This window comes from Dioscorea cayenensis, chromosome 14, assembly GCF_009730915.1.
Source record: "Dioscorea cayenensis subsp. rotundata cultivar TDr96_F1 chromosome 14, TDr96_F1_v2_PseudoChromosome.rev07_lg8_w22 25.fasta, whole genome shotgun sequence".
Classification (NCBI taxonomy): Eukaryota; Viridiplantae; Streptophyta; class Magnoliopsida; order Dioscoreales; family Dioscoreaceae; genus Dioscorea; species Dioscorea cayenensis.
In genome coordinates, this window is record NC_052484.1 from 20116017 (window position 1) to 20142086 (window position 26070).

At 33.1% G+C, this 26070-nt stretch overlaps 2 protein-coding genes, 2 long non-coding RNA genes and 4 other non-coding genes across 10 annotated transcripts; 6 read left to right on the top strand and 2 right to left on the bottom strand.

The window, feature by feature from the left end:
* Nucleotides 1-4637: 4637 nt before the first annotated feature.
* Nucleotides 4638-9560, bottom strand: LOC120276015 (WEB family protein At5g55860-like). Of its 3 annotated transcripts, none has more exons than XM_039282757.1 (3): nucleotides 9459-9560; nucleotides 7169-7348; nucleotides 4638-6654 (listed from the first exon to the last, which is right to left on the bottom strand). In XM_039282757.1, exons 2-3 carry the CDS (start codon nucleotides 7337-7339, stop codon nucleotides 4918-4920), a joined length of 1908 nt encoding a protein of 635 aa, XP_039138691.1. In that variant the 5' UTR covers nucleotides 7340-7348; nucleotides 9459-9560; the 3' UTR covers nucleotides 4638-4917. The 3 variants fall into 3 exon arrangements, with proteins under 3 accessions (XP_039138691.1, XP_039138689.1, XP_039138690.1); XM_039282755.1 differs by lacking the exon at nucleotides 9459-9560 and adding an exon at nucleotides 7912-8132 and having other exon boundaries at nucleotides 7169-7394; XM_039282756.1 differs by having other exon boundaries at nucleotides 4639-6654; nucleotides 7169-7394.
* A 2116-nt stretch (nucleotides 9561-11676) lies between these two features.
* LOC120276244 (protein FAR1-RELATED SEQUENCE 6-like) lies at nucleotides 11677-13101 on the top strand. The gene is made up of 4 exons (XM_039282966.1): nucleotides 11677-11841; nucleotides 11917-12225; nucleotides 12334-12412; nucleotides 12551-13101. The coding sequence occupies exons 1-4, from the start codon at nucleotides 11677-11679 to the stop codon at nucleotides 13099-13101; spliced, it is 1104 nt and encodes a 367-aa protein (XP_039138900.1).
* Nucleotides 13102-15859: 2758 nt separating this feature from the next.
* Nucleotides 15860-16223, bottom strand: LOC120275457. Its single transcript, XR_005541109.1, has 3 exons — nucleotides 16135-16223; nucleotides 15997-16032; nucleotides 15860-15882 (listed from the first exon to the last, which is right to left on the bottom strand). It is a non-coding gene; the product is annotated as an uncharacterized LOC120275457 (long non-coding RNA).
* A 2554-nt stretch (nucleotides 16224-18777) lies between these two features.
* Nucleotides 18778-18884, top strand: LOC120276579. The gene has a single exon (XR_005541294.1). It is a non-coding gene; the product is annotated as a small nucleolar RNA Z103 (small nucleolar RNA).
* Nucleotides 18885-18938: 54 nt separating this feature from the next.
* On the top strand, nucleotides 18939-19606 carry LOC120275918. Its single transcript, XR_005541176.1, has 2 exons — nucleotides 18939-19268; nucleotides 19420-19606. It is a non-coding gene; the product is annotated as an uncharacterized LOC120275918 (long non-coding RNA).
* Nucleotides 18966-19073, top strand: LOC120276578. Its single transcript, XR_005541293.1, has one exon. It is a non-coding gene; the product is annotated as a small nucleolar RNA Z103 (small nucleolar RNA).
* On the top strand, nucleotides 19149-19271 carry LOC120276566. Its single transcript, XR_005541281.1, has one exon. It is a non-coding gene; the product is annotated as a small nucleolar RNA SNORD14 (small nucleolar RNA).
* On the top strand, nucleotides 19373-19494 carry LOC120276554. Its single transcript, XR_005541271.1, has one exon. It is a non-coding gene; the product is annotated as a small nucleolar RNA SNORD14 (small nucleolar RNA).
* Nucleotides 19607-26070: the final 6464 nt, after the last annotated feature.

Sequence of the window (26070 nt, forward strand, 5' to 3'; positions counted from 1 at the left end):
ATTCATTCAATTAGATTCCCCACAGAACCTCTTTCTCATTGCTTCAATAAATGATATTTCAATATTATTGAACTCAATTCCGGACTGCTCTAATATCCAAGAGGATACACATACTTGGTCTCTAGAAAAAAAATGAAATCTTTTTTATTAAATCTTTTTACAAGTTCTTAATAGATGGAGGGGAAAAATCACTCTATTCTGCTAGTTAGTCTGGGAGGACAAAATTCTCACATTATCCAACCTTTTCAAGAAAGGTTGTAATATGACTGCCACAAATACTTGCATTCTTTGTAACCAAAACTCAAAAACTGTGGATCATCTTTTCCTTTATTACGAATACTCAGAGAGAAGTTAGTCATTCTTTAGACAAATTTTTAACGCCCACTTTTCTCCTCCTTCAATCTTCAGTCTTTGGACCTCCTGGATACCTTCTTTAAATTCTAATTGCTGGATCATCTGAGATATCATTTCTAGAGCAATTATCTGGAATATTTGGTTGGAGCGAAACAATTGAATTTTTCAATTTAATTGCTTACCCTTACATTCTATTTTATTCAAGATTGCTAATATACTTCTATCTTGGTTTTCTGCAGCTCTAGACTCATCTCAGCAAACCAACCTTGAAGCTTCTCAGAAGATAAAGCGTTTTCTCAACTTCTTAAGCGTTAGGTCTGCATATCATACCGGCGATCCAAAGATCAACATCTCCCGAGAGTAATTCACTCTTTTCAGTAGTTAGGGCAAACCTGTGTCTCCATGCAGTAGCTTCGCCTGCCCAACTCTCTCTCTTCTTAAAAAAAAAATAATAAATAAAAAAAAAAACTAGCCCTTCTTGTTTCCGCCCCTACTGAAAATATTTTGGTTGTTGTTAGATTGTGAGCTGATGATGATGCTTGCAAAGCTCAATGTTCATTCAGAAATTAAGCAAACTCCATCTAATCATCTTAATCTTCATGCGTTGTAGCTATAGCACTGATTAATTTGCCGGCCAATTAAGGGCCAAGAAAAGGAATTTCATTAGTCACTACATGAACTTTCAGAAAAGCTCAAAAACATTGTACGAGCTTAGCATCTTTTTCAATCATTTTGCTAGAAATATTTGAGCTTTTGTATTTATCTTTAATTTGTCAATTTGCTATTCTTTGTTTTTGGTATAAGTCCCTTTCCGAATTATTTTAATGTTAAAATTGTGTACCTTGCAGCTTGAAAAAGGACAAAATTTTCCAAAAACCGCCAATGGCCTCATGGTACATTGCATCGTTACTACTATTCTGTTTGTGTCCTTACGGAGAACATAGTTTGAAACTCAATTCACGTCCCTAAGAAAAAAATGGTTTGTGGTACTAAGTTTTTATTTGTGTACGAACCTAATATAATTTATTTAAAAACCCTCCCCCACAATAAAGAATGGAATTTTATCTCCTTCCCAATTTAAATGGTTCAATTTTGAATTTTCTCCGTAATTTGTTCATGCTTTATATATATATATATATATAATTTCGTAGCTTTTCCATGCTGTATATATAGCTATAAATTTTTTACTAGGAATGTTTGTAAAAGTATCAACAAAGAATGAAAAAAAGTGATCAGAGAAAATGAAAAAATAAAGTTAAAGATATTGGTGAAAATAGAGAGAATGGCAACCGTAACTAGAACCGTTAAAGAGGTTTGTACCTGTTCATCTCACTTTTTTTACTATGCATCCTACTCAGTGTTGTTTATAATACTTTTCAGAACACTACTTCACTGTTCAGACAAATGCATGATGTAGAATCCAACTACTTATACAGACAAATCCGTCAAATTCTTATTTACAAGTGTCCTTAGTATATATATATATATATATAATATTTAAAAAAAACTGTGAATTGAGAGGAAAAAGTAATGCTCTCAAACTATATTAAACATACATATTTTTTTATTATTGAAGCTTCAATTCTGAGAATGAGTTGAACTCTCAATTCTTTTATATAAAAGTCAAGTAAAGTGTCTTAGGTTATTATTACAGTTGTTTTATGTAATTTACTAATCTCAAAGACCTCCTTGTAATTTTAAATATCAATTGAGAATGGTGAATTACATATTACATTTTACCTTATTAATTTATTTTTGAAATTCATACTTCTCAATGTATATTATGTAATTTACTAATCTCAAAGTGATCATGCATGGATATATAATTCTCTTTATCTTCAGTAAGGCTTTCCTTGGCTCTTGTTTGATTCCCTGTGAATAAGTGTTGAATTAAACTAAAAAGTTAAAAACTTGGAATTCATCATTACTCGATCCACTTTTATATATATATATATATATATAATAATTTTTAATAATTATAAAAGTGAAAAAAGTCATATCATATAAAACTAATTTATTATTTAAATTTTAAGTAATAAATTATGTATTTTAAAGAATCAGCTGAACGTGGATATGAGATTTAGTAATTCTTTATATAATATATATATATATATATATATATATATATATATATATATAAATTATATTATATCTAACACCATCAAGAGCCTTTTGTCTAAATGGTTGATTTTTTATTTTTATTTTTTGTTAACATAACGCAAAAAAGGAAAAAGGATATATAGCATAATTTTGTATTGGTTTGTTTTTAAGTGCCAAAATCTATAAGCCAAAAAAATAATAATAATAATAACCAACCAAAATAATAGTTTATCTTAAAAGTTCAGTGCTTTAGTTCATATAATAATACTAGTAGGATAATAAAAATCATTTTTCAATGCCAATGCTAGTATAGTTGTCAAGATTTATTAACAATTTTTACATATTTATCAACAATATCCTTAATTTAATTGTATGCTGATGAGGATCTCATTCATACTCTTAATCTTTAATCAATTTTTAAAGATTTAATTGCATGCAAATGCTCAAAAGATATAATAAAAACTTAAAGATATTAATGATCTCAATGCATCCACTGAAAATCAAATATAGACGTACTTCCTTCAATGTTTCAGTGCTTCAAAATCATTGGTTCTCACAAAAGTGTCCATCTAATAAATCCAGAAGGGGCAAATCCAATGTTCTCCTATTTTGGTTGTTTCCTTTTTATAACTCATCCATAATGTTTTATATTATTATTAATAGCAGGCCATTATGGTTTAAATATTTAAATTAATATATAGTTGGATCCATTAACTTATCAGGTTAACTTTTTATAATTTGATTGAGAGTGTATCATGGAACATATTTCTGTTTATTAAGAACTATCTATTTAAACTAAATAGTTTCACGTCAATCAATTAAACATGATTGTTAGAGTCTATCTTTGGATTGGATTGAATTTCCAAAAATGGATAATTAATTATGAAAAAAAATACTCATTAATATATCTTCCATCATAATCAAATAAAAATTTATAAAATAATTAAACTACTCATCTTGTGAGAAGGAAAGATGATTAAAAATGAGTAAAGACTCTACTTAGTTTATTATCATAGTAGTTATCACTAATGAAGAGAATTAATTTGTTTTCAAGTGAGTTCTTAACTTCATTTGATTGACCAAGTTCATATATTTGATTCTTCTGAATTTATTAATCTAAAACATAAATTCTTTAACCATGATTAGTAGAGGAATTTAAATTAATCAAGGCTCCTAATCCATCCAAATGACACCCAAAGCACTGGATTGTGACATGGTTATGACTTGATTAGCATTTAATTTAAGGCATTGGAAAGCATTAAAAAATGAAACCATACAAGTACTTTTTGCACTTATATATGCATATGATTTGTAATTATTTGTATACCACTATGTAATACAAAAACATCTTCTAGCAAAGGTATACATGCAATTTTATATTTTTCTGGGGTTATACAAACAATTTCAGTATCAACAACAAAGCAAACAAACTCATTCAAGACACAACCCAAACTAAACAGGACAATTTGGTCTTTCATAAATGCATCATTTTTACTGCAAAACCATGCACTACTAAGCAAAACAAGTCAAGGTGATATGATAATATCGATAATATCGACATACTTCGTGCTATTGGATTGATAAATATTGAAAGCAAGAGCAGAACAAATCAAAAAGATGGTACAGTATAATATATCTAATGGAATAGGCAAGTGAACAGATGGAAAGCAAAGACAGATGCTAATAACATGCAAAATGAAACACAAGAGTCATTCAAGAGTCTACACAAGAATTTAAAGGCATCAGAGAAAACCAAAAGAGCAGCCACTATGGAACCTTTTGCAACTGTATTTTCCTTTCTGACAAAAGATAAGGCACACAATCAACATGAATAAGCTACTAATTTTGTGAATTAACAGAATTCTGCAAACTGATTCTAATCCTTGATGTAACTAGTTTATACATACTCTATGGTATAATAACATCACAGCAACAAATTGTATAATGTTTTCCGAGTTGAGTTCAAGACATCCTATTGCAAAGGTTTTATTTCAGCTGGTCAGAAAAGATATAATTTGTCAGAAATCAGAAAAGATATAGAGTTCATGTCATTACCTGAGGCTATTGGTGCACTTATCTTCAGTTATCAGTTTATCATGAATAGAACTGATATCTCTTGCCTTCGTTGATCCCAAGAACCTGCATTAGTAATCAAAGTCTATTACAAAACAAAAGGATGACAAACTGTTTCATATGTGATTTTGTTCACAATGAAGCATTGCCTGGAGATGAATAATAGAGGGTAATTACAGAGTAACATATTTAAGTTCCCACCAAACTCATCAATTCAAGGAATGGGAATGCAGAATCATGCAATCTCAAACAAAAAAATGTAAAACAGACACTGTACACAACCAAAGAAAGTACCCAGTGGGCAGCCTAAAGTCGTCACACATGGGAATCATACTGTAATCGTGGTTAAAAGTTCACATAGGTTGCTACTCTGGGAGTATATGACGCTCTTCAACCATTGACCTGACTCTTCTTCCTGTGGAATATGCCACTCAGGCTTGGCAGAAGTGTCTTCTTGGCAACATGAGCTTTGTTGGTCTGTGGGTTCTCATCAGTTCTCTCCAGGATTGGAATATCCTTGAGGGTTGCCGATGATGCTTCTGTGGTTGTTTGTGTCTCAGTTATGATTCGAGGTGCAGGCTCTGCAGCCCTCTTGTGTTCCCTCTCCCGCCATCTCCTCAGCTCTCCCTCTACTGCCTTCTTGGCAGCCTCAGCCATTTCAGCTCTCTTGAGTGCCTCAGTTGTAGCTGTTTCCATGCGTTCCATCTCCTTCTTTACAGCCTCCAGTCTTTTGATAACCTCATTCTCACTTGTCCTCACAGCCTCAACCTGAGCAATGGCAGCAGCCACCTTCATCTCAGCCACCTTCTCAGATTCCTCCACCTTTCTACTTAAAGATGAATATTCCTCTGCAGATATTGTGATGTCAGTACCAGACTCAGAAATTGATGCTCTAGCAGCATTTGTCTTCTCTGACAGATCCTTGATCTGATCAAGAGCCATTAACTCTGCTGCTTTGGCTTCTTCTGCATCCTTCAAGGCAACCTTGAGCCTCTTCTCTGCTGTGTCAAGGGAAATGCAGGCAGCCTCTGCTTCATTTCTAAGCTCTTGGGCATTCTTGTTCATTGCTTCTGTCTCTCCTTGGGCAATTTCCAACTCCACAGAAAGCTTTTCAAGAGATGACACCATTTCATCTGATGCTAATGTTGTTTTTGAGTCTGATGCTATGGCCGCCTCAAGATCATCTTTGCATCTCCGAAGCTTGAGATGAAGGCTTCCAATGACTGATTCAGTCTCAACATCCTTCTTTTTCAGCTCAGCATGCTCCTCCTTCACAGCTTCCAGCTCTATCTTCAAGGACTCTATCAACTTCAGAAGAGAATTCTCTTCTTCCACTGTCTTCTGCAACACCTCCTTGGCAACAAGCAAATCAGTGGTTGCAGTTGAAACAGAGTCAAAGCCTGAAGTTTTGGTAGATTCTATTTCCTTCTGAACGCATGCAATCTCAGTGGTCACCTCTGCCAGCTTTGCCTCAAAATTCTGATAGAGTTCAGGTTCAAACCGTTTCTTCTGAGAGGCCAATTTCCTTTGTGTTTCTTCCAATGCTTGATGGTGAGATTGCCAGGTAGTACCTTTCGCCGAAATAATTTTTGACTCCTCTTGTTGGGCTTGCTCAATAGCAAGCTTCACATGCAGAAGAGACTCTTTGGCCTCATTAATCTCCTTGGAGAGCTGTGCAGACCTCTCCTTGTTACGTTCATCCAAATCCTTGGCTTGAGCTTCTTCCTTGAAGGCACACAATTTAGCATTCATATATCTCTCATGATCCTTCTTAATATGTCTAAGCTCTTGCTTTGCTGCATCGAGCTCTGTCATGACCAGTGCATATTTTTCTCTTGAAATGTTCAATTCTTGTTTCCAGGCAGCATCTTGCTGACTTATACCACCTGAACTTGCCTCTTCAAGTTGCTTCGTTTGACTCTTTGCAGATTCTGTTGCTTTTAAGGCAAATTGCTTTGATTCATTGATGGCATTTAGCTTTTGATATATGTCTTCAACTGTTCTTTTAACAACATCCAACTCAGCAAGAGCTTGTGCTCTTGTTGTCTCAGAATTACTAAGTTGTTCCTTGAGCTTATTTAGCTCCTTTTGGGCCAAGTGAAACTCTGTCTCCTTTGCCAATGCATTCTATATAAAAATGAAAGTTATTTTACACTAAAAAAAACTGCAATTGGCCCCAACGATATGTTAGTAATATTTCATTTAAAAAAAATCCACATGCTTAAAACAAGAGCAGAAAATTCATGTTTCTAACAAACACAGGGATGGGAGTATTGATAAAGCTAACTGATGCAAAAATCCCTTTCTTGCCTTTTCTTCTGTGACAGTTTCAGTAAGGTTGGTGAACATTTGCTTGTAAAGCAGAGACAAATTCCAAGAAAGTCATGTTATAACAGTCAATTTTGTTCCGCAATACAACTAATGAAATTGATTATTGAGCTTTCTCATCAATGCCATGTATGCCAGGCTATACAGATAAAGAAATAAACACCCAATGAGAAAGACAACAATGGAAAGTAATAGTCATTCCTTTAAAATAGAGGTAGTCCAGTAAGTCCTTCATATAATAATATTAAAAAAAAAAACTAATCTTGTGAACAACTATAGTTGGGTAAACTGTTATTTTGTTTTCAGGGCTTACCTCTATTGGAGCTGGTTTTGGCCTCCTAACAGTTAGTTTTTCTGGTGAAGATGCTCCTGCACCAAATAAGCTGAGAGCAGCCTTGACAGATGCAAATGGTGCCCTTGTGTCAATTTCACCCACTTCAGCTTTTGGTGAATCAGTGGCAGTTTGACGAATTCTCATGCCCATGCTGCTCCTCTTAACAAGCAAGCCAACCGAATCAACAGAATGAATATTTTGGGAGCTAAAACATACACAATAAGAATAAATCAATTAACCACTATAGAACAAAGACGAAAAAAGCCCAGATAAATATATAAGAGCATTATGTGCAAACAGAAAATCCTGTGCCATAAATTATTGGCAACATCACAGAAAGAATGAAAGAGATGCAAAAGATCCAGGCATGAGATAGAGCAATATTGCAAAATATTCAAAATTGCTTCCCAATTGATATTAACATATTCAAAAATTAAGACCATTAAGATCAAATGCACATTATTCAGGCGATCATATTATAATGCAACACAAAATGTGGGATGTGGGACAGACCAAAGAGGAATCAGTTCTCTAGCATTGTATCAAATAAATGACTTCTATAGCCAAAAGTAAATAATCAACAATTCAGCATTCCTCGACTCTATAGACGGAGACTGACACTATCCGCACTGTCATCCAAATTCGGGTTTAGGAAGACCTTCTTAGCTTACAAATCTTGTCTGACTGTAATGTGACGGTTGAAATATTAAACATAGATATACCTCTGGAATCCCTGAAATTGCGGAGGTATTCTCCAAGTTTTGGAAGGAGGCTTCAGCCCATGCATTCTCTGGCAACTTTTGAAAGTGGGAGTTCACAGATGACACTGACATGTTAGACAAAATGGCCGCTCGGGGTGGAATATCACACTTTTGGAGCTGTGATTTCCCCGAATGTGTTACTAACACCTTAAGTAATTTAATTTGAATTTATCTTATTTCTCTGGCCTCTGCAGCATATATCCTAATTTTTTATGCCAAGGGATCTTATTCTTCACATAACTGAAAGTATTACATATATTGAAAGAAGAAAACTGCAGAGGTTTCCAAGGTTCAGCATCCAGAAACCCTAAATCAAATAAATACTAAATTGCTTCATGTTCGATGGTAGTTTTTGTCAAGTATTGATTTTCCATTGCATTGGATACAAAAATTCCTCTTTAGAGGATATGCAACCAACAATCCAACATCATTACTTAGTAGTAACACGCCTCCAATGGCAAGAATTGAAATTCTTAGGTCATGGAAACATAACTCAAATTCAAGAAGCAAAACCTATGGTAATGTAATGAAACTATAATACTAGATTCCTAATAGACATCCATACATGCGATATTGTAACCAAGTAACCAACCGATTTCTATGAGCTTCCTTGTGTTTCCATTCAATTGCCTCAAATTTTACTTGCAAATATTATCATGACACTTCATACACTTGAAGTGCTACACATTAAAGACTCACTAAAATAAATTTTGAGATATATTCAAATGTTCTGCTCTCAGATCCCAATGTTTAAACATTCTTCAATCGTCCATTAAAAAAGGCATGCATCATACCAATTACCAAGAAAAAAAATGGAGAAACGAGAAATATATGATCTTTATTAAGATCCACGTTTCATAAAAATGCAGTTCTGCAAGTTGCTGTAATACAATTCTGAAATTTTATTTCAAGCAAAAAATTTCCCCTTGTTTTTTTGTAACATTTTTTTTTTTCTCAAATCGTATTAAACACATTACACAAGAGAACTTAAATGCAACTGAATGAAATTATACAAAATTCTCTTGTACTTTCAAAATCTTTCCAGTATAAAATGTCTTGGCCTCTTACTCATGTCAATTATCAAAACCATGGCATTGACATAAATTAAAACCAAAACAAACAATATCATTCACAAAAACGATAATCAAAATGCCAAAAGTAAAAATAAAAAAATCCTACCCAAAATCAAACCACCGAATCAAGAAAATTTCCTTTTTTTAATCCACAAACAGCATGATTTATCACCTATGAATCAAAACCAACCAACTTCCATACATCGAACCCATTAATTGATGATCCTAGTCGCAATGCTCTGGAAAGCATTCCAACAATTACCTCAATTTTTTTTTTTTTAAAAAAAAATCAATTATAAAAAGGCATTCTCTGTGCTCCCATCGCAATCAAACCAAAAAATTAAAAAGATAAATAAATAAATCAATTTCCACACCACCATCCACATCACAACCATGAAACTTATCAAATCAAGAAACAAACTCAAGAAAAATTACCTCAAAACTCAAAGCAATCCCTCCAATAAAATCTCAAACGAACCCTAAACTTCATTCATGGCGTGGCGCGAGCTCCAGACCAAATTCATCTCCCGATCAAACATTCCATCATTCATGCTATTTGGGAATTGGGGCCCATTCCATGATTTATAATAGAAAAAAAGAACAACTCAATGCCTCGCCGGAATAAATAGATTAAGCTAAATTGTATACGTGGCAGTCCTAAACTACACTTAAGATCGTGTATTTGATTTAGTAATGGGCTATTACAGCCAATAGGAAGGGCCCACGTGGTGATTTGAAAAGACATAAATTGGAGTGCAAGGCTGGAACAGATATAAAAGTGGGGCTTGCCATGTTGGCCTTGGGACCGTCCAATTAAATTTGTCTTTTTATTTTAAGAACCCGAAGAAGAAATGTTGTGTGCATGATTGCTTTGGATATATATATATATATAGATATATATATATATATATATTTATTTATTTATTTATTTATTATTTAAATTATATATGAAAATCAATAACTGATTCTAACTGCACCAAAGTTGATTTTTTTACTTTTTAATTTTAAAAAGCAACAAGTGATAGACTCTATGACGCATGAATGTAGGCTGAAACATTACCCATTAGTTAATTTTTTCAATAAAAAAAAATTCTCACCACTCTACATGTCACACAAAAGATTTGTTTTTGAATAATGCTATATAGAGCGAAGAAACCACAGGAAAGCCACACAACTGATGTGACCAATGACAAAGAATTTTTTTATTAAAAAAAATATTGATAAAATAACAAGTGAGTTTGTCTCTCTCTTTCTCTCGTCTCTCTCCTCGTTCAATTCTTTCGGGTGGGGGAGAAGTAAGCCGAACCTTTGATCGACCCGGACACATCAAAAAAAGAATTCTCGGCGTCGAGAGAAAGACGAGATTCCTTAAGGTCTCTCTCTCTCATGCCGCTACCCACCCCCACTCCGACCCTGTCCCGGCCGTCATTTCTTTCCCCTGCCCCGGCCCTGTCCCGGCCGCTGTTTCTCTCCGCTACTCCTGGCCCCCGTCCCGGCCGCTGCTTCTCTCCCCCGCTCCCAGCCCCAATCCCGGCTGTCGCTTCTCTCCCCCATGCCGGCTGCCACTTCTTTCCCCCGTCCCGACCGCCGCTTCTCCCTCATACAGCTCCTTGTGGAGATATTTTTGAGTAATGTATCTGGATTATAAACTAAAGAAATGTTTCATGTTTTCTGATTTTTTGGAGTTTTTTAGGATTTTGGTTTTTTTATGGTGGATTACTCTTTAAGACTATAAACCAAAGATTTCATGGAGTTATTTAGGCATTATCTGGATTATTTTTGTTTGTTGGCAATGTATCTGAATTATTTTTTGAGTTGTTTAGGCATCATTTGGAATTTTTTTTATATGATTTTTTGGAGTTATTTAGGATTATAAACCATTGCTTTGCTACATGTTTTCTAAATATTTTGTCTAATTTGTGTTTAGACATATACCTAAAGCAAGAACATAGAAGAAGTGGTACTTGGGCGTTATGAGCAAGGAAAAGATAATGTAGAAGTTGGATGTTTAAGTTATGAAATACATAGCAAGGAAAAACAGGTAGATTTGGATTTAGTTGAAAATATTATGCGGGGGGCTGGTATAATGCTTAATTCTGAAGAACAAGTTTATAAATTGTATGTCCAATATGCGCGGCTTGAAGGGTTTGGCATCACCAAAAAAAGCACAAGATTAGGTGATGATGGAAAATTGAAATATTACACGCTAGCATGTGCAAGAGGTGCCAAATGAATATCTACTTCAAAAAACTCCTTCAACCCAAAACTATCCACCAAAGTAAATTGTCCAGCAAAGATTAATGTCATTGTTGGCAATGATGGGCGATTTACCATTTCTAGTGTTAATTTGGAGGACAATCATGCACTTAGCCCACAAAAAACTCATTTCCAAAAGTGTAATAAAAAAATTGATGCATATGTCAAAAGAAGGCTTGAATTAAACGGCCAAACATGGATAAGCCTAAGCAAAAATTTTCATTCCTTAGCAGTTGAAAGTGGGGGTTATGAAAATTTAACATACACTAAAAAAGATTGTAGGAATTATATTACGAAAGCAAGGCAATTTTGGTTTAGTGTTGTAGATGCGGTGGCACTTGGAAAATATTTTTCTCGCATGCAACAAAAAAACATAAAATTTTTCCATTTGATTGACATGGATGAGGAAGGTCGTTTGAGAAATATCTTTTGGGCGGATGCGAGGTCTATAGCGGCTTATGAAGCTTTTGGTGATGTAATTTCCTTTGATACAACATACTTGAAGAATAAGTATGACATGTCATTTGCTCCATTTGTCGGTGTAAATCATCATGGGCAGAAGGTATTGTTTGGGTGTGGCTTATTGTCGAAGGAGGATATAGAAACATATATTTGGCTCTTCAAAACTTGGCTGTAGTGTATGTCATGCAAGGCTTCTAAAGCAATTATTACAAACCAGTGTATGGCTATTCAGGGTGCAGTTAGATTGGTTTTTCCAAATTCACATCACCGCCTTTGCCTTTTGCATATCATAAAGAAGGTTCTCGAGAAGCTTGCAGGTTTAAATAAATACAAAGCAATCAAGAAGATTTTGAAACACATCACATATGAAGCAGTGCATTCTCAAGAGTTTGAATACACATACTTTAAGATGATGGCATACTATAATATTGAGAAAAATGAATGGTTGAATTCTCTGCTCAAAATTCGTGATCGTTGGACTCCTGTATATGTTAGAGGCATATTCTAGGTTGGAATGTCTACTACTCAAAGAAGTGAAAACGTAAATACATTTTTTGATGGTTATGTTGGTCTGACGACTTCATTGAAGCAGTTTGTTGAGCAGTATGATAATGCCTTCAAAAGCAAGATTGAGAAGGAGAACAAAGCTGATTTTGCTTCATTTAACTCGTGTTTTTCATTGATCACTGATTGCTATTTTGAGAAGCAACTACAAGAAGCATACACAAATGAAATTTTCAAATTGTTTTAAGATGAGTTGAGAGGCATAATATATTGCAATCTTACTCTCACTTGTTCACATGAGACAGTCTGCTCATTTCAGGTGTCCGACATTGTCAAAGGGAAAGAAAGTACATCTAGAAAGCAAGTGGTATACAATGTTTACACTAACGAGGAAGAATTTGACATTAAATGCTCGTGTCAGTTGTTTGAGTTCAAAGGGATTATTTGTAGACATATTTGCAAGGTGCTTATTGAGAAGAATGTGAAAGACATTCATTTTAGGTATATTTTACCACGATGGAGGAAGGACATTAAATGCATGCATACATATGTACAAAACTGTTATGATGACCCACAAACCAGTGAGAAGAAACTACAGTACAATAAATTGTGCTCTTATTTTACTAAAGCCGCAGAACTTGGAGCAGAGTCAAATAACAAATACAACTTGTTGATGAAATATGTGGATGAGGCAATTGAGAAGTTGATGGACAACACAATTTGTAAGGAAAAGTTTACACCTATGTTGTCGGAGGCGACTATTGTGCCATACCAAACTCCTTCGAAGGTGCGGAGTAGACCTGTCCATGGGCCGGGTCGGGCCGTGTTCGGGCCGGGCTTGAATCAAAATTACTAAAATTCAACCTTGCCCAAGCCCAGCCCGGCCCGAAAATTCGGGCCTTAATCCTTGTCCAAGCCCACCCAAATTTAATGGCCTCTACCCAAGGCCCGTCCAAGCCCGCCCAAATAGTTTTTATTAAATAATATATAAATTATAAAAAAAAATTAACAATATTATTAATATGTGGATATGCCCAAATATTATTCTACAAAATACTTAAAAGTTAAAATACCAAATATAAATCTTTATTTAATTAAAACAACTAAAATTCAAATGATTATAATTAATGGCAATCAAATATATATATATATATATATATTGTATAAGTATATACCAACCTAATTAATAAATATATTTTATAATACGGGCCCGGCCGGGCCAGGTCGGGCTTTTAACAACAAAACCCAAACCCGGCCCATTTTTTAAATGGGCTTCTTTTTTTGTCGAAGCCCCGAACATCGGGCCTTATATATTTGTCCAAACCCGCCCAAATTTCGGGCAGGCCTTCGGGCTTGGGCGGGTAGCCCGGCCCTTGGACAGGTCTAGTGCGGAGTAAGGGTCGTCCACCATCAAAAAGGAAGAAGTCAAAAGTTGAAGAAATAATAATCAAAAACAAGAAAAAGGTATTTTGCATGTTGTACCATATTCCTTACTTCTTTAGATTTTTTTTTCGATGAACTTTTTTTTTTAGTGTATAACATCCATATTATTATTGGCAAAAGGTACAAACAAAGGAAGATGCATCAGCTCAAAAATTTACACAAGATGATCATTGCACACAAGAGAGCGTGGTAATTCTCTTATAATTGTCATTAATGTCCAAATTACGAATTTCAATCATTTAATTTCAAATGATGATTTGTTGGACTATAATATCTTTTCTTTAGGTGAATTCAAAGTCTATATCGATCAATCTGGACATGCATCATAGTTCTTCTTTAGGTTTTACAAGCTAGTGCAATGATTTTCAGATCAAGGTGAGTTGCACGATGTACGTATTTATTTTTTTATTCAATACATAGTGATTAAAATTATTAGTGATATGAAGTTCTGATGTATTATCCATTTTAATTTTTCAAAGAATCGTATTGTGGTGCAAGTTACTTATATAGCGCAAGGGTTAATTTTTGTGTTCAAATTTGTGTTCATGCTCATGGAGGAAAAATAGAAATTTTGTGTTCTAAGTATGTGTTATGAGTATTTGTGTTCATGTTATAAATTTTTTGTGTGTGTTGATTATGTTTGATGAAGAGATGAACCATGACATATATGTTGTTTGATTTTGTAGTAAGAGAAGGTGTCCATGACGTTGTCTTTGTTTGGAGAACAGAATACCAGTTATTAGATGTACAAGATGCTTCCATGCTCTATTATACATGACAGATGATAGAATTGATTTGTACTTTGAATTCGTAGTGACAGTCTGGATTTTGTATTACAATAGTCAATTATAGATGACAAATGATGCAAAAAAATCTTACAGGAAAAATCCATCATTCTCAATTTCATACACAAAAATCTGAGTGATTTATACAAATTTTTGATACCCAACAAACAATGTCCCATTAATGAAAACGACAAACAATGTTTCATTGATGAATACAAAAATTTGTGAATACGAAAATGATGGAACCCATAAAATCTGCAGCCTTCCTTCAGTTCCCTTAGAGCTGGAGAAAATTTGCAGCCTTCTTTCAGTTCCTTGCTCAACATTGATCAAACCAAAAGCAATTGCCAGCCTTTCATTGTGGAGTGACAATTAATAACTAGATTTGTGCATATTAAAAGTAATTCATGGTGTTAACAATTAATAACTCATGAAAGACAATAAATAAAAATGGTCTTATATGTTTACTACTTTCACCATCTGTTACATCCCCAAGCCTGGCAATTGCCTCCATCAGAGATTGCTCATGATCCTAGAAAGACAAAAAGACCTGCTAATTTATGGAGTCAAATAGACAGTGAGACCAAATAACCATGACACTTCATGTCAAAGTTTTCACAAGGCAAATCAGTTACCAAGTGACTTTGATGTCATTATTCTTAGCAATTCATCATACATCTGTAATCAACATATATAAATAATAATAAATAAATAAATAAATGAACAAACCAACAGAATCAAGTCGAGAGTGTTGAAAACCTAACATGAGGACCTATTCTTCAACCTAAGGATAATGAGGGTAGGAAAACTCTGCCTCAAGGCTTGCTGCCAGACAATTTAACTGGATAACATCAAACATAATGGAAAGACAGAAAAACAATCAACATGTGGTTGACTCAATATCTAAGATTGGACATATCAATGGGGTTCCTCAGAGACGCACACTGCTACTATGCCATGCCAAAAGAAAATAACATGAAATCTTGCCTTCCAGTTTTAACTTTGAATGTCCACCACAAGCAAAAAAAAATTACATAGGAAGTTAAAATTTTACAGTCCACGGCCATAGAAGAAATGGGAAAAAATAATAAACGGATAGCTGAACAAGGCATTTTTGAACTAATGGCTCAATCTAGGAAAATACTACACACCAGAAGATCACAATCTCCATTTACTAAAGCTAAACTCAGAAAATTTGATGAGCAAATTCAACAACATATGAAAATTAAAGGGAGTAAGAGCACTCATATTATAAGATGAACACTAAAAATAACATAGCTAGAGCGGGGCAATAACCTGTAGATTCGAACTCTTTGTAAGCCACAAAGGCTTCAATTCCAAGTCAGATTGTGATTCTATGATACCTTGAGGTAGATAACCAATTTTTACAGCTTCTTTGGTGTCCTCCTCTTAAATTATCAAACAAATTAACAATGTTTAAGTAACACATTAATCAATCACATAATAATAAAAGCTTTCCAACTCTAAAACCAACATTATAAGATGACACAAAAAGCTCTTACCATCATGGAATCAAAAGTCTGAGATACTGATTCAATCTGCAGATTACATCAGCAATGATCAAGCTTGATAGATATAAAAAAATAGCAAAAAAACAAACAATTTAAAAAAGCACTTGCTAAATAACAAATCAAATATACCTCTTCTTGTGCCTGTTGGAATTTTGTCAACTTATACATGACGAAGAACATTACTACAACCATAAACATAAAACATGATTTGGGTTTCATTTTACAAGCATTCCCTGAAACCATCCTAGCATTATCAAATCAATAGCACAATTATAACACCAGTTAATTTCAACAAAAAAAACACAACAAACCTTACTCCTTTTCCCAAAGTAGTTGAACCATCACAACTACTCCCAAGAAAACAAACAAACAACATTGAAAACGAGCTTCGTCAAATGTTTTGAATAAGAAAACTGCAAATGGAGTAGTGTGCAAAAGATCAAGATTTACAGATAAGCCAACTAGGTCTTACATATTATAAGCCAAAAATCAAGATTTACAAATAAATAAGTAGTATGCAAAGAGCAGAAATTAATCAAAGTAAAACACATACAAGAAATGCTTGTCTGCATCCATGTGCCAGAGGGACAAGAGTTGCTGGTTCTACCTACAAAAAATAAACACCAAACAGAAATATAACACTCAAACAAAATTGTTTTTCATGGACCATCTAGCGTTGAAATGTTTTGAATAAGAAAACTGCAAATGGAGTGTTTATATGTACTCAAATTGAAGACAATACTTACAGCTTCAGACTAATCCAATCCTATCAATCAATTCAACTTAATTCAAGTTTAAAAAATAATCACAAGAATAATTTAACTTAACTAATGGAGAAATAGTAAAAAATTCTCAGCTTCAGACTGACCTCAAATAGGCACAAGAGTTGATTCTCAACAGCTATTCAAAGTGGGAGTTTGGAGCCAGAGTCAAGTCTTTAAAAACTTAAGAAGAAGAAAAAGGCACAGATCTTGCCCCTCTATTCTTTCACATGGATTAACACGAATCAAGAGCTTCAACTAGAGTTGCCACGCCACCCAATCTCTATACTCTTTTATAGGGCAAATCATCATGGGCAAGAACATCATCACTAAAGAGTAAGAGTAATGCTATATAGAGCGAAGCAACCACACGAACCAGCCACGTCGACAGAAAGAAATACATGATGCAACAAAATGATTAATGTGGAATATAGATAAAATATCAAGCAACAGAATCAATAGTAATGATCTTCTCCCATCCCTCTACAACAATAAGAGTAGCAGTTGCCTAGTAGGCCATCCAAGCCACTATACCATCATTGTAGAGAGACGAGGGCAGGAGAGAAATTTTTAGGATATCATCATTGCCTCTGTACCTGATTTCAAGGCGAGGCGGGCTTTTGTGCCAAGAATTTCAGAGAACCAGCCACACGAGAAAGAGAGGGGAAGCGGGAGCTGGGGAGGAAAACTTCTCGTACACCACCAATCTCGTGCCCTAGATTTTGGTGCACCACCGATCCGGCCGCCGCTCTCTCTTGTGCACCACCAACAGGTCACCCCTAGTTTCTCTTCAAAGCCAAACAAGAAAGGGGCAACGACCGGGAGCGGGGAGGGAAGCGAAGGCCAGGAGCACATACACAAACGAGAGAGAGAGAGAGAGAGAGAGAGAGAGAGAGAGAGAGCCCCACAGGAGAGACACACAACCTGTGCCCTAATGTTTACTTTATCAACATTTTTTTAATTAAAAAAATAAAAAAAATTCCACATGAGAGACACATGACCTGTGCCTATAATGTTTACTATATCAATATTTTTTTTAATAAAAAAATAAAAAAAAATTCACGTCACCAGTCACATCAATCGTGTAGCTGGTTCATGTGGTTTCTTCGTTATATATAACATTATTCTTTATTTTTACTACCGCTAACCACTTGAACCAAGTAACTTTGACCCAAAGTTGATTTGTTATCGGATTTAACAATATTTATTTAATTAGATGATTTAAAAAACCATTATTTAGTGTACTTTAAAGCCAGGGTATATTTTTTTTTCAACTTTCACAAGATATCAAATAAGCTTCATTCCGTAATGTTTGATTTGTGGAGATATCAAAAGATTTTAATCTGTGAGAGTTGACTTACAATATAATCTCCATGTCAACCAGGTGAGAGCTCAAACACAAATTATAATTACTTTTATACACATGATCCTAACTATATATATATGTGTTTATTATATTTAAAAATAAATAAAAATAGTGAAATGAAGTATAATGTTATAACATAAAAAGTTATTAAAAAATAACAATAAAATAAATAAATTAAATAATTTTTACCTTACAAAAGCAAGACAAATTATAACTTATAAGCATTGATCACAAAGTACACAAATATAAAATATAAAATTTAAATGATAATTATGAAATTTCTCGCAATTACAATTCTGGGCCTAGCCTGGCCCATTTACAGAACAATCTCGACCCAAGCGCCGCCTAGGTTCACATTTTAAACCCTTACCTCAATCCGCCGAATCTGCCACATCCGATCGTACACGTGGCACAATCATAACCGTGAAATGCCTGGTCGAGACATCTTAGGGTTTTGCTTTCCTCTCAAAATTCCCTATAAATACCCCATCATTCCCCTTCTTCTCCAATCCGCTCAGCGCCGCCGCTAGTCGGAGGGCGTCTCCAGGCGATCTAGGTTTTCTCAATCTCTTCGTTGATCTTTAGGTCATGGTTTTTGTTTCAATTTTTGGATGAATTTTGCGATTCTTGTTGTTTATCTTTGTTTGGGATCTGATGAACCTTTCCCCACATGATCGACTATGAATACAATGTGCGCTAAATCTAGTTTTCTCCTTTTCGGAGGAGAATCCAAGCCAGAAGTTCTGATCCCATTCTTGATTTATTTTTCGATCTGAATTTGAATTTGCAATGTGTTTTTGAGGTTTTCATTCGATTGCGTTGCGTGTTTTTTCATGGATCTGATGAGCCTTTCCCCAGATTATCGACTATGATTATACTGTGCGCTATATTTGTTTTTCTCTTTCTTTGGAAGAGAAATCAAGCCAGAAGCTCTGATCCTTATACCATATCCATCCTTTTTTTTCTGTAATTATTGTTTTTTTAAATAAATTTAGAGGCTTTGATGGTTTGGATAGTTCCGATGAGGATAAAATCTAAGGCTGGTTTCTCATGAACATTCGCAGTAGCCGCCTGAGCGCTTTCGCCCTGCCAGGCTTGAGAGCCATTGATGCTTAATTCTTCCTTGGATGTCTGAGGTCTTGTTGATCTATTGTTCTAGTTTTCAACAATTTGAATTTTTTTTTTGAAGCTTCACTTGATTAAAATTTGATTTTTTTTATGATCTTTGATCCGTGATTGGTGCCTATGATGATAAAACCTAAGGCTTGTTTCTCCAAACATTCGCAGTGGCCGCCTGAGCGCTTTCGCCTTGCCAGGCTTGAGAGCCATTGATGCTCAACTCTTCCTTGGATGTCTGAGGCCCCATTTTCAGTTGATCCTCATTTTTGTTATTTGCTTTTAATTTTAATTAATATCCCATTGATTTGCTTGTTAAATGATAGATTGAAAATTATTGTTTTATGATTTCTGGACTTACTTTAGTCAATTTTTCTTGTTCTAAATATTTTAAATTGTTTAGATTATTATATTGGACGATGGTTTCTCCTTAATTAGGGTATGTGATAGTGTTTTAACTTTGGAAGCCTCTATTTGATTTAATGTTGAGGATACGGGCCTTTGTATATAATGACCCTTTTTTATTTAAATTATGTTTTTTTAATTGTTTATCGAAATATGTATTTTCTTAATTATTTACAGAAATGTGTATTATTTATTTTTTAATATTCTTTTTAAAGTTAATTGGTTCTTTAATTTTTTAATATTTAAATTTTGTTTTTTTTTTAAACCAAGTGCGCTATTATTTTTTTTTTAAAAAAAAGTAGGGTGTTTATATAAAAAATTTTCATTCCTAATCTCATTAGGAATTTGGCATTCTACTTCGAATTAAAATCAAACAAGAAAAGGGGGATAAATAAAAATAGTGATGATGAATTATATTCTCCTACTTGAAATAGAAAAGGAGAGGGAGATAAGGATTATCCTATTCCAGAATAAAAGTAGAGGGTGTAAATGAAAAAATAATAATAATGATAAAGAAGAGGAAAGAGAATATATATATATATATATATATTTATATATTTGAAGATATATATGCATATATATATATATATATATATTCGTTCGTTTGAAATTAAATATATTTGAAGATATATATGCATATATATATATATATCTATATTCGTTTGAAATTTCAAAAATATATATATATATATATATTTAAAAATATATATATATGTGAATAATAATAAAAAAGGGGAGGGAAATTCAAAAAAAATAAAAATAAATAAATAAATAAATAAATAAATAAAAGAAGAGAGATTATGGATAGGGATGGGAATTTTTGAATTCAAAAATTAAAAAAATCTCTCCCGGGAGTTGAATATTCTTCGGGGTGTTGAGGATTTTTCGAGGAGGCAGAAGAAAGAGAGATGAGCAGGAAGAAAAAGGGAGGAGAATTTAAAAAAAAGACAAGTGAGAAGGAAGGAGAAAGTGAAGAAAAGAAAGAGAGGAGAGACAGAACAAGAGGAGACGAGAGACAAAGAAGGGAAGAAGAAGAGGAGGAGAAGGAAGAAAAAAAAACAAAGAGAATTTAACAAGTGGACAGGGAAAGAAGAGGTACCATGTTTTCAATCTTGTTATTATATATAATCCTTTGCATGGATTAATAAAAAAAATATGCATGTGTACATAATCCTTGCCTGCACTTTTTTTTAAAAAAACTATGTGTACGTACATATGATTCATGCATGCATTTAAAAAAAAAGGAACTCATGCATGTTCATCCTTGCATGCATTCTGTTTTTTTTTTAGCAGAAAAAAAAAGAATAATAAAAAGAAACAATGCACGTTCATGCCCTATGCATTTTAAAAGAGAAGTAAATGCCTGCACATGAATGAGCATGAACTTCTCTCTCTCTCTCTCTCTCTCTCTCTTCCTCTCTCGCTGAGCCTGTGGTTGAAGCCGTCGTCAATCGGTGATGGTTTTACGGCCTTGTGGAATCCAGAGAACGACGAACTCTGTGTTAAGGCCGTCATCTCCTACCCCAATTCCAGTTCTAATCTTTGTCCCCCACGGTGATCCAAATTCTCAGGCTTCTGGAAATAAGATGAACTCCTCCTCCCGGGCCATCTGAGCCAGGGTGTTTCTGTTTCTATGCCCCTACAAGAGAATGAAAGAGAATGAACCATCGGTTAAGCCATGATCCCGGTCCCGTGCTGATAGCCTTGTCTAAAAGATTGAAGATTAGCATGCCAGAATCGAGGACAGAGAACTGCAGTCAATGTTGTTTTTAAAGAGTACATTTAGATCTGAGAGCAACTGTAGTCTTAGTTGGCAGTAGCTTGCATGTGGTTCTCCCTAGTTTTATCTTCTCCATAGTTTTTACTTATTTCCTTGCAAAGTTTTTTTATTATTATTATTATCATGGTTAGAAACTCCAAGCATGCTCCTTTCAAAATTAGTTTAGGCCCTTTGTCTTATTTTGCTATGTCCCCACATTTGATTTTTTTTTAGAATGATGATATTTTCTTTTAAAAAAAAGATATATGGAGGAGAAGTTTATTGGTGAGGGGGCATTTCTGGTAAAAAAAGAGGCTGAGAGAAAAAATGATAAAAAAAAAACAAATATATGAAGGGTGAGTAAAAAAAAGAAAGATGGAAAAATGAAAGAAGGATGAGTTAAAAAGAGAGAAGACAAAAAAATATGGAAAAAATGGAAGGGTGAATTTGAAAAAGAGAGAAGGAAGAATATGGAAAAAAATGGAAGGAGTGAGTAAAAATGAGAGAAGAAAAGGAAAAATATGGGAAAAAATGGAAGGGTTAAAAAAAGAGAGAAAGGAAAAATGAAAGGATGAGTATAAAAAAAATATATGAAGGAGTAAAAAAAAAGAGGTAAAAAAATGAATGAAGGAAAAAAATATGGAAAAAAATGGAAGAGTGAGTAAAAATGAGAGAAGAAAGGAAAAATATGGGAAAAATGAAAGGATGGGTTAAAAAAAGAGAGTAAAAATGAGAAAAAAAGTAAAGGATGAATTTGAGTGGGGGGTATTTTTGGTATTTTTTTTCTTCGAGAGCTTCCTCTAGAAAAATCCTAATGAAATTTCTCTAATTCCACCTTGACTTTCTTGGGAGTAACTGAGACTTTTCATAAAAATTTTTCTAATTCTCTGAAATTCCTATGAGACTTTGGCTTTTCTTGAGCTGAGAGACTTTTCATGAAAATTTTTCTCTGATTTCTGTGAGAACTTTTAGACTTTTCTTGGGGATGTGAAAAATTTTCATATTTTCTCTAATTCCACCATTGAGCTTTTCGGGATTTTCGGGAGAATGAGACTATTTCATAAAAATTTTCTCTAATTCCACCTCGAGCTTTGCTTTTGGGGGTAACGAAAGATTTTTCATAAAATATTCCTAATTCCACCTGAGCTTTGGCTTTTCTTGGGAGTAACTAAAAAATTTTCATATTTTCTCTAATTCCACCATTAGCTTTGGATTTCTTGGGGTAACGAGACTATTCATAAAATTTTCTCTAATTCCACCTTGAGCTTTGGCTTTCTTGGGGTAATCTGAGAAAATTTTTCATATTTTTCCCTAATTCCACCACGAGCTTTGAGCTTTTCTTGGGGGTAACGAGAAATTTTTCATGAAATTTCTCATTCCACCTGAAGTCTTGACTCCTAGGGGGTAACAAGAAATTTTTTTCATAAATTTCTCTAATTCCACCTGAAGTCTCGACTTTCTAGGGAGTAACGAAATTTTTTTCATAATTTTCTCTAATTCCACCTGAAGTCTTGACACTCTTGGGGTAAGGAGAAATTTTTTTCATTAAAAAAATCAAACCATTTCTTCAGTCTCACTTTGAGGTCTTTTGACACTCATTGGAGTAAAAAAGTAAAAATGAAAAATAAGAATAAAAAAATTCCTTGAAGTGATAAAAATGAAAAGTTCACAAAAAATATCTCTCATCAACACTTATAAAAAAAGTTGACAAAGATTTCTTGAAGCTCACTTGGAGGTCCTTTCGACACCCGTTGGAGTGAAAAAGAGATGCAATGAAAAAGTACAAAAAAAAAAAAATCTTTTCTTGAAACGAAAGGAAGAGTAAAAAAATGAAGATTTCATAGAGAGAAAAAATGATGATGGATAAAAAAAGGAATGAAAATTTTCACAAAAAAAAAAAATGTTTCTCGTCAACATTCATTGAAAAAGTCGAGTTAGCAAAAGATTTTTTTCCCTAAGCTCATTATGAGGTCTCTTTCAAAAAAAAAAAGATGAGTATGAGGTCCATTTTAAAATTAAGTCAAAATTATTAAGTTAATGACCTAACCATGTTAAAGGTCACGACTTATCAAATGGTCAAGGCTCAAAAAGCATCAAGAGTTAAGACCTAAATGCATCACTGTAAAGCGACAAATGCAACTCCGAGTTTTTAAGGTACTAAAAGCCAAAAAAACTTGAGGAGTTTCACAAGTCAAGGAGCTGGAGATTTTATAAGCGCCAAGAGCCAAGGTCTTCGCCGATAAAGGAAGCAAAAAGTGGCCAAGTAGGGCAACTCGTAGAATGTAGAGTGGCTGCAGCTTGGACTAAGCTATGTTTGAAGACACAAACCCACATAAAAAAAAAGAAATTGAGGAGAGCTACATCCACAAAGCTAAAAGGATCTTCTGACACACTTTCAGTATAGGAGCTAAGAGCGCCAGCTAAAAAATAAATTTTTGAAGAGCATGATAAAAATAGCTCTTTCTAAAAATCTCTTGTTAAGCTCTTTTTAGAGAATAGCTCTTTCTTTTGTATTCTTGTCTCACGATCATGTATTCGCATGCATCTTTGAAATTAAATATAAAAAAATTATCATGTTTATTTAGTTACTTCTCATTCACACTTGTTTCTTAATCGGAGGTTCCCATGACATCGTCTCGGGGTAATTAATATGGGGGCTTGCCCCCTAATGGAGGTTATGAACCCGCAATCATCCGAAATATAAATTTTTGATTTGTGATCCATGCTTTTCAACCGGTCAATCCCAATTAAAGGCCGGGTGGAAAGAAAGGAGCCCACATAGGGTCCGAGCAGTTTTTAAATTAAAAAAGGTTTTACATTAAAGTTTTTATAAATTTTATTAATTATTTTATAATTTGTTTTTTTCTCATGTTTATTATGCATTTTTTCTTTGGATAATTTAGAAAAAATAATAATAAATAGTTTTTGGATGTTAAAAGATAACAAATAAAAATGAGCATATAAAAAAAGAATTGATGGAGTAATTTTTGCTTTAACCAGAGGTGTTTATTACACTGGGAAATTCCAGAGTGAAGGAAAGGGGAGAAGGAGTGTCATTTTCCTTCAAGTGGGTAGAAGTGATATCATTTTTTAGAAATTTTGTGTTTATTCGTTAGAAAGTGGGAATGGAACTGAGAAATTTAGGTGTGGATGAAATTTTATGAAATTAAAAAGATTTTAAAAATGAAAAAAAAAGAGTTAGTTTTTATAAATTGATGGCATATTCACCGAAATAGTTTTTGTAATTTTTCTCTCTAGTCATAAATGCTTCTTAGTCCATTTATTTTTGAAAAATGAGTCAATTTAGGTAAATTTTTAAAAGTATAAGAACTGGTTAAGAGTATTTTTAATTAAATGGCATATTTTTAAAAATAAATGGACTAATTGGGAAAATTTTAGAGTAGAGTGATCAAAAGAGAGAAAAATAGAGGGAGCAATTAGGTATTATACTTAAATTGATTCACTGTTTTTCATTTCATTATAAAAAATAAATTAATTTAATTTAAAATTTACTTCAGTTAAAAGTGGAGAAGTGTTATTTGTAACATATAACGTTATGAAAGATAGGTCACTTCCTTCCTTTTCCTCCATTTTCATTTAAATGAATATTTGTAAATTGATTGTTAATAATTTAAATATTTTTTTTATAATAACAAAATATTAAATATTTAAAAATAACATGTAAAAGTTATTTTCACAAACTTTTAACTTCACAATTAAACTAAATTTATTTGAGTTTTTGAGTGAATTAAAATAATTACATATATTTTAAAGTAGTTCAATAGGATTTAAGTTATATTATTACATATAATTTAAATCAATTCTAACAATTTTGACGATTGTAATTTTTATTGTGACATAAATCATAATGTTGTGATTGATTGGTTTTTTATATGATTTTATTATGAATTCAGGTTCATTAATAAATAATAAAATATTATAATGTTTTTGTGACAAATAATTTATAAAAAAAATAATGTAAATTATAAGGTATTCATTGTTATTTTTTAAAATTTAAAAAATTACTATAGTTTTTTTAAAAAATAAAAGTTTAATATACAAAACTAATGCGTTTTTTATTTTTTTTTAAAAAATTAAATATTAAAAAATTAGTGGGATTTTTAACTTAAAAAAAACTATTAAAAATAAAAATATTTTATTAAAAAAACCTATATAGTGGAGAGAGTTGTTTGTAACTTTTTTATAACAACAAACTCGTAAATCGAAATTCATTAAAAAAAGAAAAAATAAATAAAACTTTGATTGTATATAAAAGTGTAAGAAGCAATGGTTAAACCACAAAAGTTGTTTACTTGTCTCAAATGACTTTCATGATTAATGGTTTAAAATTAATCCGACATAGTGGTATCAAAAAACAGTTCTGATTATGAAAGAGGATTTGTACCTACCAAATGAGTATGTATAAGTCGGACAATTAAAACAATAGCATAAGAAACACAATATTTTAATTTGAACAGTAAATTGTTATTCAAATAATCTGAATCCTTGAATCCTATCCCTGTTAAATTTACAACAACCTTACTAAACTTAAATTCCAAACTAATAAACTCATTGATCTGTGTCTCTTTCTCTAATTTGTACTGTACCCAATTACTGATATTTTATGAACTTCGGCGGTTTGATGTTTTATCATCAAA

What these genes read in the sequence shown, in the direction of transcription:
- LOC120276015 (XM_039282755.1), bottom strand. Translation starts at nt 7,976, where the DNA reads ATGCATGGGCTGAAGCCTCCTTCCAAAACTTGGAGAATACCTCCGCAA. An exon ending in CAATTTCAGGGATTCCAGAG is followed by an intron (nt 7,395 to 7,911) that starts GTATATCTATGT and finishes TGTATGTTTTAG; the next exon opens with CTCCCAAAATATTCATTCTG. An exon ending in CAAAACCAGCTCCAATAGAG is followed by an intron (nt 6,655 to 7,168) that starts GTAAGCCCTGAA and finishes ATTTTTATATAG; the next exon opens with AATGCATTGGCAAAGGAGAC.
- LOC120276244 (XM_039282966.1), top strand. Translation starts at nt 11,677, where the DNA reads ATGGATGAGGAAGGTCGTTTGAGAAATATCTTTTGGGCGGATGCGAGG. An exon ending in TTCGTGATCGTTGGACTCCT is followed by an intron (nt 12,226 to 12,333) that starts GTATATGTTAGA and finishes TCATTGAAGCAG; the next exon opens with TTTGTTGAGCAGTATGATAA. An exon ending in TTTTGCTTCATTTAACTCGT is followed by an intron (nt 12,413 to 12,550) that starts GTTTTTCATTGA and finishes CACATGAGACAG; the next exon opens with TCTGCTCATTTCAGGTGTCC.